General features: G+C 39.8%; 1 protein-coding gene across 1 annotated transcript in view; it reads right to left on the bottom strand.

Moving 5' to 3' along the window:
• grin2ca (glutamate receptor, ionotropic, N-methyl D-aspartate 2Ca) overlaps positions 1-20305 on the bottom strand; it is a gene marked incomplete at both ends in the record, with an annotated part of 133050 nt that overhangs the window by 73370 nt on the left and 39375 nt on the right. Inside the window, 2 exons of the mRNA XM_080446600.1 lie at positions 3019-3133; positions 14499-14830. Coding sequence (XP_080302726.1) covers positions 3019-3133; positions 14499-14830 — 447 coding nt within the window. The remainder of the gene's footprint in view (positions 1-3018; positions 3134-14498; positions 14831-20305) is intronic.

Below are 20305 nucleotides of genomic sequence, written 5' to 3'. Positions count from 1 at the left end.
TTTTAATCACGATAAACGTTATCCCTAAACCCAACGCTAGAGAAACTGATAACACAGCGCTTTGCGCTGTATTTTTTGCTTATAAATATCCCCTTTTTTGGTTTCCTATACATTAAAAAAATTATGTATATATTTAAAAAGATTTTTTAAAGTTTTCAAAAGTATTTCATGAATAAATATAAAAACTTTAAGAAGTAGTGAAAATAGCAGAAAAATAGCATATCTAAGCTCACAACGCGGCGCGAAGCGACGCGTTATGAGTTTGCAGATCTGCTATTTTCACAAGTTTGGGTCCCGGGCAAGCGTCAAATTCTTCTTTGGATCTTCAGCTAAAAAGTTTGGGAACCACTGAACGAGGGGACAAGTTGTACCTGTATAAATCAGTGACAACATAATCTTTAATAGCAACGTTTTTGGTCAAGGACGTTCTTCAGACAGGATTGGTCCTCGACTGAAACAGTGACATTAAACGTGTCCTCTACTGAGCTGAGTGAAGACAGCGTCTGCGTCTTTGATTCTTTGATGTCTGCGTGTCTACTCCACCAACGCGCCTGTCACAACGTTTCTTTTTTATTATTCAGGTGTGGAAGAGACTTTTGATGGAGCGAGAGTGCTGCAGCAGTCGATAAAGGAATTGATGCCAATGCATTAGAGAGGCATATTATAGAAGCAGTGGGGGCAGATAGTGACCACAGCGGTAAAAAAAAAAAAAAACTCTAGGTTTATTTGGAAGCCAGAAAGAGGGAGGGTGGGGGGGGGTCAGAATGGTCAGAAACAGATCTCTTAGATCAGAAGAAAATTTGCCCGGGACTGAAATTAGCAGATCCACAAACACGCAACATGTTACTTCGCGCCGCTTGTAGATCTGCTATTTTCACTACTTTAAAAATGTATATATTTATGGAAATTATTCGATTTTATTCATGAAATACTTGAAATAATTGATGAAAAGTTTTTGTTTTAAACTTTTTAAACTCTTTTGGAACATTTCTTTTTTTTACTCGCAACCCATACAAATTGGTCCACGAACCACTGTTTGGGAAACAGTGTCTTAGATAATGTGTGCACATCTTAATTTAAGGAGATCAGTGAGGGCTCGGCACAAGCCTCTTTGTTTGAGAAAAGTTTCATGCATGTAAGGCCGGGTAAACACTTTTACCCGGGTGTCCCTGGTGTTTGGTCAAGTAGATAAACATAAAAAAGGGGAAACATTTTAAATGCCGTAAGTGGTTAAGAAAATACTGTACCGCCTTTCCCCATTATAAAATATGTGATATTATTTTATTTACCCTTCATTCAAATTGGCTAATGGGAGTTCTGGCATGCCGGCCGACCGGCGGCAGACAGCTGACGTCACTCTGACACTGATTCTTAGCCATAACCATAAGAAGTACCAAATGCAGCTCCGCCTAAATATGGAGTGTGTTGTCTAACCTCAATGAGCCGCAAACCAATCAGTCAGCTCCATATATGGGCACCAAAGAGGGCATGCCCATACTGTATATGGGCATATACTGATGACATCAGCGATCTCCATATATGGGCATTAAAAGGACATTTACTGACAGATACAGAGATCCACAGATCCAACCGCTACGCCCATACTGTCAAAACTCCATTTTGACTCTTTTCCCCCCATAAATTAGGGCCATTGAACACCATTTATGTCTGTGTGTTAAAAACAATATTGAACCAATGAGAAGCATTAAAAAGCGCTTCTGACAAAACTCCATTGGATCCTAACATTTTCTGCTAAGCCAGCGAAGTCCACCGGAGTTAGCTGGTTTCGCTGACTCCAGGCTCAGACCTCATTGTGAGCGTGGAGGTCCATTCAGCTGTTCATATCAATGATGAACAAAACCTCCTAACTCCACGATTTTTTTTTCATTTCCTGAAAAATTAACATTTTGGAGTTAGCTGGTTCCTGCCGGACAGCAGAGATATGGTCATATGCATATATGGACATATATCTCCATATATGGGCATAAAAGGGAAAGAGGTAGACAGACAGAAACACGTAGCGGCCCGAACCTCTACTTTTAAATAAGTGTTTAATGTTTTTCCACCTTTTAATGACAGGCAAAATAGGAAAGGCAGGTGGCACATGGTTCGGGGCAGACTTCAGGTTTAAACAGTACATTTGACTTTGATACCGAGCGTCTCAACATTACAGTTAGTGAGAAAAGTCCCCAGGCTCAGCCAGCCACTATCTGCTCCCTCTCCCTACTGTATGTCAGGTACAATGATGATAACACATTGAGTGAAACTCATATCTCACGTCTCCTATATTCTCCCTGCCGTGGGTTTAATTAGCTGTCCAGAAGAGGTTTTCACCAGAGCATAACATTAACACTTGTCCGCTCGTCCAGGCCTAAATGGATAAGCCATTGTTATTCTTTAGCTGTCCATTCAGACAAGTGAAATAAATATGCAGGACTTCATCTGTCTTCACCCTTGTCTATGTGACAACTGTCCTAATGGATGACTGAACATTGGCTTATAGTTTCTGTATATTCAGCATGTTACTTTGAATAGGAGCGGGTGCTATCATAATAGTTTTAAATGATCCTTGTGTCAGCTGGTTCAAACCACTTTGATCCGGTTGGGTGTAATTTTGTTTTAATTTATTTCCAGCCACTGTCCAAACCAAGAAGTAAAATTTTGAGGTATTTTTTACTTTCTTCAGTATTTACAATTTTCAATACTGTTACTTCTACCCCACTAAATCTCAGAATTGTTCTGTATATAGCCGTATATATATCAGCCTTTTAAAAATGGCGTTGCTTTGCAACGCATTGTGAGCTTGTAGATCGCCTATTTTTTAATACATTTTGAACTTCTGAAATGGGACATTCTGCACAATGAGTACTTTTACTATTGGTACTTTAAATTAAGTACATGCTGATGCCTGATACTTTTGCACTTTTACTCAAGTACATTTTTAATACGGGACTTAACAGTAATATCTACATTGCAGTACTGATACTTGTACTTAAGTAGAACATGTGAGTACTGTACCTTGTCCCAGCTTCTCTCTCTGTCCAGTGTGATGATGATCATGGAGGGGTTGACCAGGTAGCCCTCGCTGTTGAAGGAGAAGTCGTTGTGCTCCCACGTGACATTCATCATGTGTCTGCAACGACATGGAAGAATATGCCATCATTACTCCATTAATCTACAAGCTTAATCTACAAGCTCATAGTGCGGCACCGAGTGCTTGTAGCTTGAGAGCTTGTAGATCTGCTATTTAGCAAAACAAAGTTTTAGCAAATCTTTGAATATTATGTATTTTTAAAGCGAACAGGGGGGTCCCTGGAACAAAATATTTTGAGATGGAGGGTCTGTTTGAGAACCACTGATAAGAGTAACATGTATGTATGTATGTATGTATGTATGTATGTATGTATGTATGTATGTATGTATGTATGTATGTATGTATGTTATGTATGTATGTATGTATGTATGTATGTATGTATGTATGTATGTATGTATGTATTTTTTAAACTCTTATAGGATTTAGAATACATTTGTAGAATCCCCCAGAAGCAAAGATTTGAGTTACAAATGTTCGCTTTAAAAAATACATATTCAAAGATTTCTACACATTTTCATAATAAAAAATAAAAAAAATAGAAGATCTACAAGCTCATAGTGCGGCACTCGGTGCCGCGCTATGAGCTTGTAGATCTGCTATTTTTGAATCGCCCAAAGAAATCTAAAATGACACAGACGCGTTCCGGGTCTTAATGGGTTAAACCAATGTACCCATAAGAGCTGGTCGTGTAAGAAAGCCTATAGTTTAGATGTCGCAGTTCAACTTTCAATCTATAGGGCCCTATTTTCGTCGGTGCCTTACCCATTATCCCTAAACTTCTTTGCCACGTTTTACAATTTTTTAAAACATTTTCAAATAGTTCAGCTAGACGATCTACTTCGACACGTTGTGAGCTTGTAGATTGGCTCTTTGAACTATTTGAAAATGTTTGAAATTCTCAAAAACAGAGACACATACTGTAGTGAGCTTGTAGACTGGCTACCTGAAGTGATTAAAGACCCACTCACTCCAAAATGTGTGTTTGTTTGGTGAATGTCTCTTTGAAGCTTGCCCCGCTGTGTTAAATCCTGGAAGTGTCTGGTGCTCTGCATATATCTCTAACACATGAATAGGCCTATAATAGAGTTTTATAACGTACTTACAACACAACTTCACTGAAAACAGGTTTTTGATGCAGGGCACGCAGCTCATCAGATGGCCTTGAAAAAGGTTTTGAATCACGTACTGGTCTAATTTGTAAATAGGTACTGTATTCCAACACTGTTTGATCCCATAGTGCTTTGTTATCAGTGGTGTAAAGTAACTAAGTATATTTACTCAAGCACTGTACTTAAGTATAGTTTTACTTTAGTGGAGTATTTCCAATTGTCTATACTTTTACTTCTACTCCACTACATCTCAGAGGAAAATATTGTACTTTTACTCCACTACAGTTATTTGAAAACTATAGTTACTAGTTACTTTGCAGGTATAAATTATTACATTATAAAACATAGATTAACCACTTTAGCCTAAAGTAACCTATTTTATACCTAGGCTATTTGAAAATAGCCGATCTACAAGCTCACAACGCGTCGCATCGCAACTCGTTGTGAGCTTGTAGATCTGCTATTTTCTAACGTTTTAGTACTTTTACTTTTGGTACTTTGAGTACACTTTGATACCAACACTTTTGTACTTTTACTCAAGTCACATTTTAATTCCGGACTTTTACTTGTAACAGAGTATTTCTACATTGCAGTATTGATACTTTTACTTAAGTAAAACATTTGAGTACTTTTTCCATCACTGTGAATCACGTACTGGTCTAATTTGTAAAGAGGTACTGTATTCCAACATTGTTTGATCCCGTGGTGCTTTGTTATTCACATCATCCCGGGTCATATTGGAGCAACCATGGCTGCGCTCTCTCTCTCTCTCACCTCGCCCGTCACTCCAGCAGAGGTGATGAAAGCCATGCCGGGCGGACAGCAGCCTTTAGCCCCTCTGGGTCTGTGTGAAAAGCACCTTTTTAATCTGCAATAATCTGCCATAATCCCATTAACAGGCCCGTTGACTCATTATCGAAGCTGCTGCTTGGAGAATGCCTAATTGAGTGAGGCAAATGAGGACAGATGATAGATCAGTCGATCGCTGAGGACTTCAGAGGAGCGAGTCTTCTTGAAACCTTTTTGCTTTAACCACTTGCACCCTAGTGAACCCTATTCATCATCTTCATCTTCATCATCATCTTTTTCCCTGTCCCCAATACCCCTTCTGGAGTTCACCAGTAGCATGAACGACTTGATTAAAGAGGGGACTAGAATCACCCCCCAAATCAAACGCTAGGCCCCACAACCATCAACCGTGCCCTGCCCCCCAACCATCCCCCCTCGACGGTTGACGCTGTTGGCACTAGCGATACAGAGGCGCAAGATCAGGAACGAAGAACGTGAAGAACAGCGCAAGAATTGTCCCTACGAATTGTCCCTACGTCTAGAGAATACATTTGACTGCTGAGATAGGCAGGGTCCATTATGCATAGCCAAAATCATGTCTGGGCCCAAGGCTATTTCAGTTAGCCTTGTTGAAAACAAGGTTTACAATATTCCCACTGTTATCTCAAATAGAGCCTCCGGGACAAGGAGTGACTTTAAACACTCTGCAAATATAGCAAATTTAACACGCATTCCCTGTAGAGGCAACAGCCAGATAGTTGAATGCCTGAAGCTAAACCTGGCCCTATTTAACATCAGGTCACTTAATGACAAGTCTTCCTCTGTAAATGATATCATCTGTAAAGAGAAACTAGATATTATCTTTTTAACAGAAACTTGGCTTGGATCTGATGGAGCGGTGCCCCTAGCTGCAGCATGCCCACCAAAGTACAGTTTCATTCACTCAGGACGTGAGGGAAAAAGAGGAGGTGGTCTGGCGAATATCTTTTCTGACACTTTAAAATTCAAACCTCTGCCAAACCTCGGCAGTTTTAAATCATTTGAATACCAGGCCACCATATTGGAGAGTCAATCCTCTGTGCTTATGATTAGTATGTATCGACCTCCAAAGTGCAGCAAAGCCTTATTTCTAACAGAAATATCAGAACTTTTATCTATCTGTTCCACTAATTATGACAGAACTCTGATTACTGGAGATGCTAATCTACATGTTGACATTGTTTCGGATGTTGTGGCTATGGGTTTCCTACAGTTACTGCACAACTTTGACTTTATTCAACATGTTGTTGGGCCAACACATAAACATGGCCATACCCTGGACTTGGTGATCACTAAAGGTTTGAATATCACTGTTGACAGTATTATTGATAAGCCCGAACTAACAGACCACTATTTATTGTGTTTTAATATGACTGTCTCTGATCTAGGGAAAAACAATACAGAATATACTATAAAAAAACGTTTTTTTAGCTCATCTGCAGCAAACGAGTTTCCTCGTCATCTGGCGTGTGTGCAGGTGCCCCCCCTACTTGATGCTCCCTCAGTGAATGATATGGTTCAACATTTTAATCTCAAATTAGAGTCAGCTCTCGACATAGTGGCTCCTATGAAAACTAAAAAGAAACTTAACTCTAGAGTAACACCCTGGATCGACGCGCACATGCGCTCACTCAAGAAAGAATGTCGTAAAGCTGAGCGAATTTGGAGAAAAAACAAACTCACTGTCCACCTAGAGATCTTTAAGAAGTCAACAGTGGCCTATAACAAAGCACTGCGCTTGGCAAGGCAGGCATATTTTTCACGCATTATCAATGACAACAAGCAAAATGCCAGAGTCTTATTCTCTACCATTGAACATCTCTTAAACCCCCCCCAGGCTTACAAGGAGTCGCTCCCTGCTTCTAAAGCTAAGTGTGATGAGTTCGCATCCTTTTTTGAAAACAAAATTTTTAGCATTCGAGCTGGTATTATGAATGCTGCTGCTAGCACTGCAAATGCGGCAAATGGTGCATGGTGCAAAAATGTAGATCCCTCCAGAGGAAGCCTAATATCATTCTGCGCAATTAATGAAGAGGAACTCCGTAAAACTATATCACAGATGACATCATCATCTTGCTCACTGGATGTAGTACCCACCCCGTTTCTTAAAGAGGTTTTAGACAGTGTTATTGGAGATATCCTAAGAATTGTAAACAGCTCTCTACTTTCAGGCGTCTTTCCAGACTCACTGAAAACGGCTGTAGTCAGGCCGCTACTCAAGAAACACAACCTTGATCCATTGGTGCTGGGTAATTATAGACCAATCTCAAATCTGCCATTTTTGGGCAAGGTCTTAGAAAAAACTATCTTTCATCAACTGGATGTGTTCCTACAGAACAATAAGGTTCATAACAAATTCCAATCTGGCTTCAGGAAAGGTCATAGTACAGAAACAGCACTTGTAAAAGTAATTAATGATCTAAGGGTGTCCGCTGACGACAAAAATGTATCTGTTCTCCTACTTCTTGACTTAACCGCTGCTTTTGATACGATTGATCACACAATTCTACTACAACGTTTGGAGTACTGGATTGGTTTGTCAGGCACAGCCTTGTCTTGGTTTCACTCTTACCTAACAGGCAGAAGCTATTTTGTCAGTCTAGCTAACTTTGACTCAGACAAACACAACATCTGTTCTGGTATTCCACAGGGCTCAATTCTGGGTCCCTTATTGTTCTCCCTGTATATACTACCGCTGGGAGAACTCATCGCCGATCACGGAGTGAACTTCCATTTCTATGCTGATGATACCCAGCTGTATCTTTCAGTAGCTCCAGACGACCCCTGCGCTCTAGACCCATTGTTGACCTGTCTGTCCAGTATAAAATGCTGGATGAGTGAGAACTTTCTTAAGCTAAATGAGGATAAAACAGAAGTTCTCATAATTGGCTCCAGTGAGCAGAGAGAATCAATAACAAGTAGACTTGGTAACCTGGCTGTAGAAAGTAACACCACAGTAAAGAACCTGGGGGTGATTATCGATTCTGAATTGAATTTCAATACACACATTAATCATGTCACCAAGATTGCTTTCTTTCATCTTAGAAATATTGCGCGAATTAGAGACTATCTGTCGTTAGACGATGCAAAGACGCTGATCCACGCTTTTGTTTTCTCTCGGCTTGATTACTGCAACGCACTCTACTCTGGCCTGCCAAAGAAAACAACTGACAGATTACAACTTGTTCAAAATGCGGCAGCCAGAATTTTAACTAAAACCAGGATGAGAGAACATATCACTCCAGTTCTTGCTTCACTACACTGGCTCCCGGTTGTTTTTAGGATTGATTTTAAAATTCTTTTAATAGTTTATAAAGCTCTAAATGGTCTGGCACCTACCTACCTCTCTGACTGCCTAGAGAGATATGTTCCAAACCGGGCCCTCAGGTCTTCAAGTGCTGACCTGCTCGAGGTGCCTACAATGACATATAAAAAATACGGTGAAGCAGCATTCTGCTTTTACGGACCGACAGTGTGGAATAAACTCCCATTACACCTAAGACAGGCAGCCTCTGTCGATAGCTTTAAAGCACAGCTCAAGACCTATTACTTCACTCTTGCTTTTAGCTGATTCTTTGGTTGATTTTTAATTCCTCACTGTATTCCCTATTTTAATGTTGTTTTATGCCTTTGCTTTTGCTTGCTTTTATTTTATTTTATTTTATCTTTGTTTGCTTTATTGTTAAATTGGTTCTAACTGTAATTGTATTCTTGCTCTGTAAAGCACTTTGAGCTGCATTTCATGTCATGAAAGGTGCTATACAAATAAAGTTTATTATTATTATTATTATTATTCCGGGGCAAGCATTCGCTGAAAATAGCCGATCTATAAGCTCGCAACGCGTCGCGTTGCGAGCTTGTAGATCGGCTATTTTCAACTGAGATTTTTGATGTAGAGGGAAATACTAGAGGACCTAGTATAGAGCCCTGGGGGGACTCCGATCAACTACGGTAACGATCAGAACAGAAAACGACAAAGTGCCGTTGCATTCGCACGTTCTATTCCGCGTTTACACGGAGACGCAACAAGATGATTGCAAACGCTGCAGTGTGCATGCCAGGTGGCTAGGTGGCGGTGTGATGCACTGCCAGATAGACCAGTCACGCATGCGTTCAACCACTTCCGTTCTACTTCCTACCATAGCTGTTTGTTTACACCAAAGTAATAGCACGCGCGTGTGCCATGGCGTCACACGTTTTGCGGTTTCCCCCGTATTGCCTGTTTACATGAAGACACAAGGTGGAGCGTTTTCAAGGAATTCCACTCTGGAAGGGGTTTTCCCCTTTTTAGCGTGTTCAACTCCCTGATAACGCCGTTGCCGGAAGGCATATCTGATATTTTATTTTGTTGTTGTTGGGCCTAAGTTTATAGGGTTTAAGTGATTAAATGGGGGGCCTAAAGGTTTAAGGCCCCCACGTTTATGGGCCTTCTGTTTTGGTCGAAGACTAGGCCTACTTCTAAGCTCCAGCCGGCAAGATCTGACACCGATAGAAATACATTTAGATGAATACAAAAGTAATTAACACAATATTACAATGTGTCACAATATCAACCGATTAAGCCCAATTGTATGCTTTCAAAAAGATGTTCCAACATAGCAAAAGTAGCCGATCTACAAGCTCACAATGTGTCACCTCGCTAAACAGTGTTTTAGCTTGTATTGAAATGCCCAAAATAGGGACTGGGTGGGTTGGAAAGGGTATGAGTGAAGTATAAAAAGATGACATTTAAAAAAAGATGCAATTTTCTTTTGATTTGGTCAAGTTTTAGATAAGACTAACAGACTTTATTCCAGTGGGTTAGCCTGTTTTTCAACAATAAAGTATTTATTACACTAATTATAGTCTTAGAGTTTAATAGTATTTTGGATACTTAGCTGATTTGTAATTAGGGGTGCTTTTCAATTTAAATTATGCAATTCTTTAGAACACAGGTTAATACACTGGAATTAGGCCATTAAAACAATAAAACCTTACGCAATTTTTGCCTTATTTTTGTCTTAACAGCAGTTTCAGGACATTTTCATAACAAGAGGCGACGGACAACAAACCATTACCTCACAGAGGATGACAAAAAACAAGATAATGATCCTAACAAGAGGTGACGGGCGGCAAACCCGTCACCTCTTGTGACGGGTCTATAAATATTAGATATGATACACTTTATATGAAGATTTCACATATTTTCCCTTAAATGTGCATATTATTAGGTATCTTATTTTAACAAGAGGCAATACTTTTTTTTGTACTGTTGAATTTTAATTGGATTTTATAGGATTTTATTTTTATGTTGTCAAACCTACTATATTTCATTATGATGAAATGTACATTTCTTAGCCATGCATTTCGTTGTCATGAAATGTATTGGGTTCATATTATGAAATGTATGGGTTCGACTCCTTCCAAACAACTCCTACCAAATTGTAACCCGTAAAAACAAGGAATTAACATATGGAAGGAGTCAAACCCACTACATTTCATTGTTATGAAACGTAGAGGGTTTGACTCCTTGCAAATGACTCCATCCAAAGGTAATTGTTATGAAATATAGTGCACTGTTTATTAGATTATTGATTGGCAAACAATGAATAAAAAGCGGAGCCCTAGACAAAATGTTGACTTTGTTGAGTGGGTCGGGTGTGTGCTCTGTGCACATCTGAGGGAAGGTTTGGCAGAACTACGAGGTTTCGCTGTCAAGCTGTTTGTTCTAAACTCCCCGAGCTTGGCTGGCAGAGTTTCTGGATGTTATTCCAATCAATGTGTGCCAGGTCCACGAAGTCCAGAAGAAAAAAAAGAGGCTGAAAACGTATCTGACAGAATACTTTGCTTTCATTTTCTTTCTCCTCTTTTCTCACGGGTTTTGTCGTACAAGGAGGGTGGAGTTATACCTCCCCTGAGGCAAAGCGGGGCAGAGAAAAGAAAATAGCTTCTGAGGAGATCAGAGAGTAGCGCTGGTGTTTTACTATATTATATTATAGGTGAACTGTGTGCGATTCTCCGGTGTGATGCCATTGTGTTCGCTCCACTGATTTAACTAACACACACACACACACACACACACACACACACACACACACACACACACACACACACACACACACACACACACACACACACACACACACACACACACACACACACACACACACACACACACACACACACACACACACACACACTCAACCCCTACCATCGCCATTTAACGAAAATGGCCAGTCTACAAGCTCAAGTGTCGCCTCGACACATAGTGTGACCTTGTAGATTGGCAAAGAGATATGGTGTAATGGGGGAAAAGCAGAGGGGGCCAAGTACAGACCCCCGGGGGACCCCGGTCAAGAGGGTATCCCTCGCCATTTAATGCATCCAATGTGATGCATTGTGAGCTTGTAGATCTGATATTTTTAACACCATAAGCACCCATCTCCATAAGCACCCAACACCATAATCACCCAACTCCATAAGCACCCAACACCATAATCACCCAACTCCATAAGCACCCAACACCATAAGCACCCAACTCCATAAGCACCCAACACCATAAGCACCCAACATGATAAGCACCCAACACCTAAGCACCCAACTCCATAAGCACACAACTCCATAAGCACCCAACTCCATAAGCACAAAACTCCATAAGCACCCAATTCCATAAGCACCCAATTCCATAAGCACCCAACACCATAAGCACCCAACTCCATAAGCACCCAACTCCATAAGCACACAACTCCATAAGGACACAACTCCTTGAGCACCCAACTCCATAAGCACACAACTCCATAAGCACCCAACTCCTTGAGCACCCAACACCATAAGCACCCAACACCATAAGCACCCAACACCATAAGCACCCAACTCCATAAGCACCCAACTCCATAAGCACAAGACATGAATACTCAACAGGCACTGCATGAAAATAATTGATTGCGGGAGGGTGTTCCACAGGCAGACCCTTTATATTTAACGGAGTTTGTGTCCATATTTTCCCCGTAATCATTGATGTACCTGCCCACATACTGTACCCAGGTGTACGTATCCCTGAGACAATCATTTGCATGTGCACCCTGTGGTGTCTGCCAGCAAGGAACCTCACACCTCCCTTACAGTCCTACCGAGCATGTGCGTATAGGCTATATGTTTTGATTGGCGCTTTATAATCCCTCCCCACCACCCAAAACCACTAGCGTGTGCAGATACCTACAGTACATTTTATTGGTGGTTTATAACCCCTCCCCGCAGCTACTGAGCATGTGCAAAACCTACGTTTTGATTGGGGGTTGTGGGCAGTGTTTACAAGTTTCCAAACGCTGCGGTCTCACTCTGAGACACAGAAGTTCATTCTTTAAAAAAAGAGAGTGTTTTGTTGTCGTGAAAACAAAACGTTTGTTGCGCAAACACTACAATTGCTATCTTGCCCACACACATATGGGAAAGCACAGATTCTAAAACCACCTGCTGTTTGGTAGAGTGCGCCTGCAATGCCCGGACGCACAACATTAAGAGGTCTCCCTCACTCCTAATTCTCAACAGATCTCTGTGATTCTAATTTTCCTATAATCAGCAGAAGTGAGTGTCAATTCCTTGTGTCAATTGTGTTTATATAAGATGTTAGTCTATTCAAAGACAATGATTTGACAATGATTTGTTTTCACGACTATGCCATTCGCACCAAATTAAACACTTCAGTTTTATTAATCCACCTCGCAGGATATAAAGAACGGATTACAATAATATAACATTCTCTATAATCAGTAACATGTAGGTAAAACTAATATCTATATCATATGGTTTTATTGAAAGGCTATCAAAGGCTAGAGCTTATGAAGCAAACGTCGGGTAATGTCCGACATTACATAAGCGTATCAGTGTGGCTGTAGAGTTAAACAGCGCAACACTTAAGTGATTGCGAATGTGATTGTCATTACAATTTTACTGTAATCCACAGAAGTGAGACTGTTAATTCCTTGTGTCAATAAATTGTTTTTTTATCAGCAGTTGCCAGTTAAGCCTATCAAACACAAATGATGTTTGATGATCTGCCTTTGCTATAACCACATCAGACCATCCTGTTTAATTAATCCAGAACACAAGCGATTGCTGTTATGTAAAGTTATCTATAACCAGCAATGTGTGAGTGATAATTCTGTGTATCAAATAAAAAATCATTCCAAGGCAACGTCGCTCTTCCATGGGCAGAGAGGGAGAGAGCGTAAGATTGCACTGGATATAACGGCTTGCGCAGCCTTCTCTTAAAGGCACTGCCATCTGCACGCTGATTGGTTTTTATTAATGTAACGCCCAAACCACACCTAAGCATAATGTAACGGGTAGCACAGGTGTTTTAGGGATAAAGCTGGTGTCGGAAGATAGCAACTTGGCTACAGGAACGTCCCTTGCGCCATGCTAAATCCCCAAATAATGGGCATAGCGACTTGGGCGCAAAATATGGCCCTTGATGTCACAGGGTTAGGGTATTTGATGTCACAGGTATGGAGAATGTGTTGGCACAGAGCCTACTACATGCCCAAAATAGGGAGAGCGGGTTTTGCAGGATTTGCTGTGTGTTCTTCATGTGTACAGATGGCAGCTGACTGCCAGTGTTGCCAGATTTTGCTAACTGCCAGTGTTGCCAGATTTTGCGACCGGGTCTATGGAAACAAGCCCAAAGGAATATACTGTAGGCCACATGAGCACTTTAAACCTAAATACGATCTGCTATTTGAAAATAGCCGATCTACAAGCTCAAGATGGACAAATAAATATTAATTTGGGGGTCCTTGGCATGAAAATGTTTGGTAACCACTGGTTTAAACAACATTGGGAAACAAGCCCAAATAAACAACTACACTTTAGAAACATAAAAACTAAACAAAAAAAGAAACAGAAAAGAAAAGAAAAGAAAAGAAAAGAAAAAAAAAAAGAAAGAAAGAAAAGAGAGAAAGAGAAAGAAGAACAACAACATAAAAGGTATGTTTGGGAAACACTGCTGTAATACTGCAGTGGTTCTCAAAGTTTTCAGGCCGTGATCCCCCAAAAGATATTTGAACTGGGGACCCCCCAAAATAATCATATTTGAACAAATAATCATATTTGAACTGGGGACTACCCAAAACAATCATATTTGAACTGGGGACCCCCCACCCTGATAAGCACTTGGAATGCAAAGTTGAGGCATGCAATTTAGTTTGACTTGACATTGATATTGTTTTTGCCTCTTTCTTATATTATTTGACAATTTGGCCAACGCTTGACCAGTTTTTATGGTGTAGTTTGTTGATAAATTTTGATGCAGTAATGGTCTTTTATTTTTTCTCTTTTTTTTCAAAGGTCTTGAAAGTCCTTAAATTGTCACCTGGGGACCCCCTCCCCCCAAACAATAAAAAATAAAATAAACAACAACAATTAAATCATGTGGGGACCACCCACGGAATGAGAACCACTGCTCTACAGTGCCAGAGTCGGACACCTACCTGAACAGGGTATCGTTGTTGGCGGGGGGCTTGGTGGGGTTGTGGCAGTCGCTGTGGCCCTCAGGCACGTAGCCTCGCTGCTTGAGGAAGCTCTGCGCCCCCTTGACCACGATGGCCACGCCGTCCCGCACCCGCTTCCTCAGGCTCATGTGCCAGCGGTCCGTGATGATGCTGATGATACCCACGGGGAAGCTGTCGGGCGGGGGGACGTCCGGGTTGCCCACCGCCAGGCTGGGGACGATCCAGATGTACCCGGGCCCCACCAGCCCCGCGTCGTCCGCCATGGTGAACAGGTACTGGGCCTCTTCGAAGGAGCAGTACACCAGCAGCACCTGGGCAAGGTGTAGTTTTGCATTATTATCAAATCCAGCGGTGTAAAGTAACTAAGTACATTTAGTCAAGTACTGTACTTAAGTAACATTTTGAGGTATTTTTACTTTATTGGAGTATTTTCAATTTCCAATACTTTTACTTCTATCTCTGAGGCAAATATTGTACTTTTACTCCACTACAATTATTTGAAAACTTTAGTTACTAGTTACTTTTCAGATATAAAGTATGATATTACAAAACATACATTTTTCGCCCTATTTTAGAGGGACAGCGAGTGCATTTTCCGGCAGCGGCTGCTGCCGAGGCAGCTCCGCGGAGCTGCCGGCGGCGCCAGCGTTGGGAGTGTGCTGCGTTTGTGTAACGCAGTCCCCACCAATATTATTTACGATTCTGTGCCTATCGGTACATAACTCGGACGGCGCTTAGTCGAATAGCAGACCATCGGCCGGTCGTCGCGGGCACTCGTGCCTGGAGGCGCTCGGGCGCGACTCCTTGGCCTCAAGGTCTGCTGATTCGGCGCGCCTCCGTCATGGTCCAAAACTATACTTTATCGGCGGAAAAAAAGAAGTTGACTGCCGCTCCTCCACCGGCAGTTCCGCGACTGCCACTCCTCCACCGGCAGTTTCCGCGGCAGTTCCGCTGCTCCGCCGGCAGCTGCCGCTCCACCGCCGGCAGTCACTGCCGGGAGCTGCCGCTCCTCCACCGGCAGTTCCGCGGAAGTTCCGTGGCTGTTGCCGCTGCCGGAGAATGCACTCGCTCCTTCTGCTATTTTATACAAAGGCTATTTGAAAATAGCTCACAACGCATCGCATCGCGACGCGTTGAGAGCTTGTAGATCTGCTATTTTCAAACATTTTGGTACTTTTACTTTTGGTACTTTAAAGGGGTAGTTCACCCCCCAAATAACTTTTTTTCTATTGATTACTCACCCCATGGAGCCTTGAATTCATGGATATTTTTTTGTTTTTGTCGCATTCCTTCCTTTATTATTTCATTATAATAAATTTAGCCCCATTGATTCCGGTAGGAGACACAAATGCATTTGTGTCTCCTACCGGAATCAATGGGGACACATTTATTATAATCAAATTATTGGCTTAGGAATGTGACAAAAACAAAAAAATATCTATGAATTCAAGGCTCCAGATGGTCAGTAATCAATAGAAAAAAAGTTATTTTGGGGGTGAACTACCCCTTTAAGTATATTTTGATGCCAATACATTTGCAGTAACATTGAATACAGGGCTTACTTGTAACAGAGTATTTTTATATTGTGGTATTGCTACTTTTACTTAAGTAAAATAGGTAGCACTTTATAATAACTATACACTATAAAGCATTAATTAAGCATTAGTAAATGCTTAATTCCTCATGAACTCATCATTAGTAAAGCATTATTCATACATTACTAAGCATTAGTAAACACAGTTATAAACCTTTCAACTAAACACGATTTACAATTAGTTAAGCATTATTAAGTATTTACATCATCATGAATTCATCATTTACATAGCAAGTAAGTACTTTATTCATCATTAATTCATCATTTATATAGCATTAATAATACATTAATAAGCGTTTGTAAACACAGTTATAAGCGTTTTATTGCCCATTGATAACCTAATCTTTAATGTGCTTAATGATTGTATTCTCATACTTTGTAAATGATAGATTCAACATTTATAAATAGGTATTATATCAATTTACAAAACAGTTATTTATGAGTTGTTAATGGTTCATACGATCATTTAGAAAGTCTAAGTAAACACCATATACAAACCACTTGGTTGTATATTTATGCGGACATTTGTACATGGCTAGCGAGTGTGTTAATAAATGTCTTATAAACACTTATTCATACTCAATGAATGATTTATTAAGGTAGTTACTACTTGTTAGTTAAGTATTTTGCGTGAGCCCATCTAAAGTGAGGACTATCTATGCCTTATAAAGCATTTATAAATGAGATAGCGTGAGCCCATCTAAAGTGAGGACTATCTATGCCTTATAAAGCATTTATAAATGAGATAGAAGCAGTGATATAGAAATACAACAATTGAGACAGAACATGTGCAGTGTAAAAATAAAACATTCTTGTGCTGTATGAAAATAAACAAACAATATGCAATGCTATAAACATGTACACATGGCTGTTACGTTAAATAAACATTGTACTTTATGAAAATTAAACAATAAACAATCTGCTATGCTATAAACATGTAAACATGGCTGATAAATAACATTATTGTACTTTATGAAAATAAACCATACAGAATCTGCTATGCTATAAACATGTAAACATGGCTGAAAAATGTAATAAACATTCTTGTACTGTATGTATGAAAAAATAAATCTGGGTTCTGCCTTCACTATGGGTATAGCCACCCTTGCAGAGCTAGGCAGACAGTTAACATCAGAAGGTAAAAACAACAAAAAAAAGGCTTGTTTTGGGTTTCTTCTTTAAATTATCTTCTTTGTTTTTTCTTATTTGTAGAACAGCAATGACATGAAATACACATAGAATGGATTTGTTAAATAGTGTTTTCCACAGTAAATATTTTAACTTTTTAACAATGCCTTTAAAGAAATGAATTAACTTGCAAACATGAATTAAGCAGCTAAACATTCACACAGTTGCAATGATATGAAATTAACATGTACATAAACACATCCCTGATTTTGCTGGAAATAATAATATGCAAATCTCTCCCAATATGCACAAATAAATCACTTGAGTGAAAATAAAAACACAACATTGCTCCCTATAATGGCATTACAGCATTAGCCCAGAGCAGAATAGCCTATAAGCTAACATGATACACAGCAGCCTGCAGCCTAATGGCTAACAGGCTAACAGGCTAGGCCATATGACTGGTACTGATTAGCAACAAACATGACGTTTTTACCACAGACAGAATACACAGTTGGGCTGTGAAAAAGGTTCTAGCAATCATGTTTCATCATTACTGAGACAATACATCACAAGGCCAGTACTTACAGACACAGCTGCACATAGCTTTGCTCTATGCTAAACAGGAAGTGAATGCATTCTGCAGGTGTTGCCAGATTTTGCAAAAAAAACAAGCGGCCAGGTCTTTGAAAACAAGCCCAAAAGAAGCAAGCAACTAGGCTCAGTTTTACCAGCTATCGGCCATTTGAAAATAGCAGATCAACAAGCACACAACGTGTCACATCATGACACGTTGTGAGCTTGTAGATCTGTTATTTTCAAAAACATATTGGGAAAAAAAGTTAAATATTTTCATGAAAAAATGTGGGAACCACTGGTTTAAAAAAAGAACATTAGAAAGCAAGCCCAATTAAGCAACTACACTTAAAAAAAAAATGTTTATTACATTGTATAACATTGTCCACCTACCTGCCCACTGTGGGCGTGGCCAGGTAGGGGATATCAATGTGTTTCCTGTTTACCAGTGTTGCCATGTCTGCTTATAATAAACAATTTGGGGCTTTTTTTTTTAAAGTGTAGTTGCTTCATTGGGCTTACTTTCTAATGTTTTTTTTAAACCAGTGGTTCCCAAAAATGTTCATGGGAAGGAAAAATATTTTTTGAAAATATTTTACTTTTTTCCTAATATTTTTTTGAAAATAACAGATCTACAAGCTCACAACGTGTCTTGATGTGACACATTATGAGCTTGTTGATCTGCTATTTTCAAATTGCCGATGTAAAGTGGTAAAACTGAGCCAAGTTGCTTGCTTTTTTGGGCTTGTTTTCAAAGACCTGGCCACTTGTTTTTTTTGCAAAATCTGGCAACACCTGCAGTGTGCATTCACTTCCTGTTTAGCATAGAGCAAAGCTATGTGCAGCTGTGTCTGTAAGTACTGGCCTTGTGATGTATTGTCTCAGTAATGATGAAACATGATTGCTAGAACCTTTTTCACAGCCCAACTGTGTATTCTGTCTGTGGTAAAAACGTCATGTTTGTTGCTAATCAGTACCAGTCATATGGCCTAGCCTGTTAGCCTGTTAGCCATTAGGCTGCAGGCTGCTGTGTATCATGTTAGCTTATAGGCTATTCTGCTCTGGGCTAATGCTGTAATGCCATTATAGGGAGCAATGTTGTGTTTTTATTTTCACTCAAGTGATTTATTTGTGCATATTGGGAGAGATTTGCATATTATTATTTCCAGCACAACCAAGGATGTGTTTATGTACATGTTAATTTCACATCATTGCAACTGTGTGAATGTTTAGCTGCTTAATTCATGTTTGCAAGTTAATTCATTTATTTAAAAGCATTGTTAAAAAGTTAAAATATTTACTGTGGAAAACATTATTCAGTACACATTTTAACAAATCCATTCACTGTGTTTTCCATGTCATTGCTGTTCTACAAATAAGAAAAACCAAAGAAGATAATTTAAAGAAGAAACCCAAAACAAGACTTTGCCTCCAAACAGATTTTTTATTTTTTTACTTCCTGAACTGTCTGCCTAGCTCTGCAAGGGTGGCTATATGCATAGTGAAGGCAGAACACAGAATGTTTTCTCTTTTCATACAGTACAAGAATGTTAATTACATTTTTCAGCCATATTTACATGTTCATAGTATAGCAGATTTTTTTATTGTTTATTTTCATAAAGTTAGTAAAATGTTTATTTAATTTATCAGCCATGTTTACATGTTTATAGCATAGCAGATTGTTTATTGTTTATTTTCATGAAGTAAAATGTTTATTTAATAGCAGATTGTTTGTTTATTTTCATGAAGTAAAATGTTTAATTAATTTATCAGCCATGTCTACATGTTTATAGCATTGCATATTGTTTGTTTATTTTCATACAGCACAAGAATGTTAATTGTATTTTTACACTGCACAGGCCATGTTCTGTCTCAATTGTTGCAATAAATATTGGCACTTTCTATATCACTGCTTCTATCTCATTTATAAATGCTTTATAAGGCATAGATAGTCCTCACTTTAGATGGGCTCACGCTATCTCATTTATAAATGCTTTATAAGGCATAGATAGTCCTCACTTTAGATGGGCTCACGCAAAATACTTAAAGGTATCATGACATTCATGTTTACACCACATTCAGAGTCTTTGTCCTGGTCCTTCAAACGTGTACAAAAAGTTTTAACTGAAAATTCCACTCCAGTGATCCACTGTAGGTGTTTTTGTCTCACATTTCTAAAGCCTTTTCAACTGCAATGAAAAAAGAAATCTTTGCCTGCGGGTGTCGCTGGTGAGGGATTTTGCCTGTCAATCATCGCCTCTGCTCCGCCCCCCCCAAAGGAAAGGATAGGGGAGGGGAGGGGCAAGGAGGAGAGTGGGCGGGATTAATCGACTGTGACCTCACTGTCGAAGGGCCAAGCTCAGATTACTTTTCAGCCTAATTATTCAGAAAACCCCAGACCACAGAAAATCCACTGAATGTTCAAAGTTCAGATTTTTTGGGTGTAATTGAGGTCATAAACCCCCCCAAAAAACATAACAAATTAAAA

The sequence above is a fragment of the Gymnoscopelus braueri genome, assembly GCF_963280865.1.
Source record: "Gymnoscopelus braueri genome assembly, chromosome: 13".
Taxonomy (NCBI): domain Eukaryota; kingdom Metazoa; phylum Chordata; class Actinopteri; order Myctophiformes; family Myctophidae; genus Gymnoscopelus; species Gymnoscopelus braueri.
This window is presented reverse-complemented; position numbering and strand designations above follow the sequence as displayed.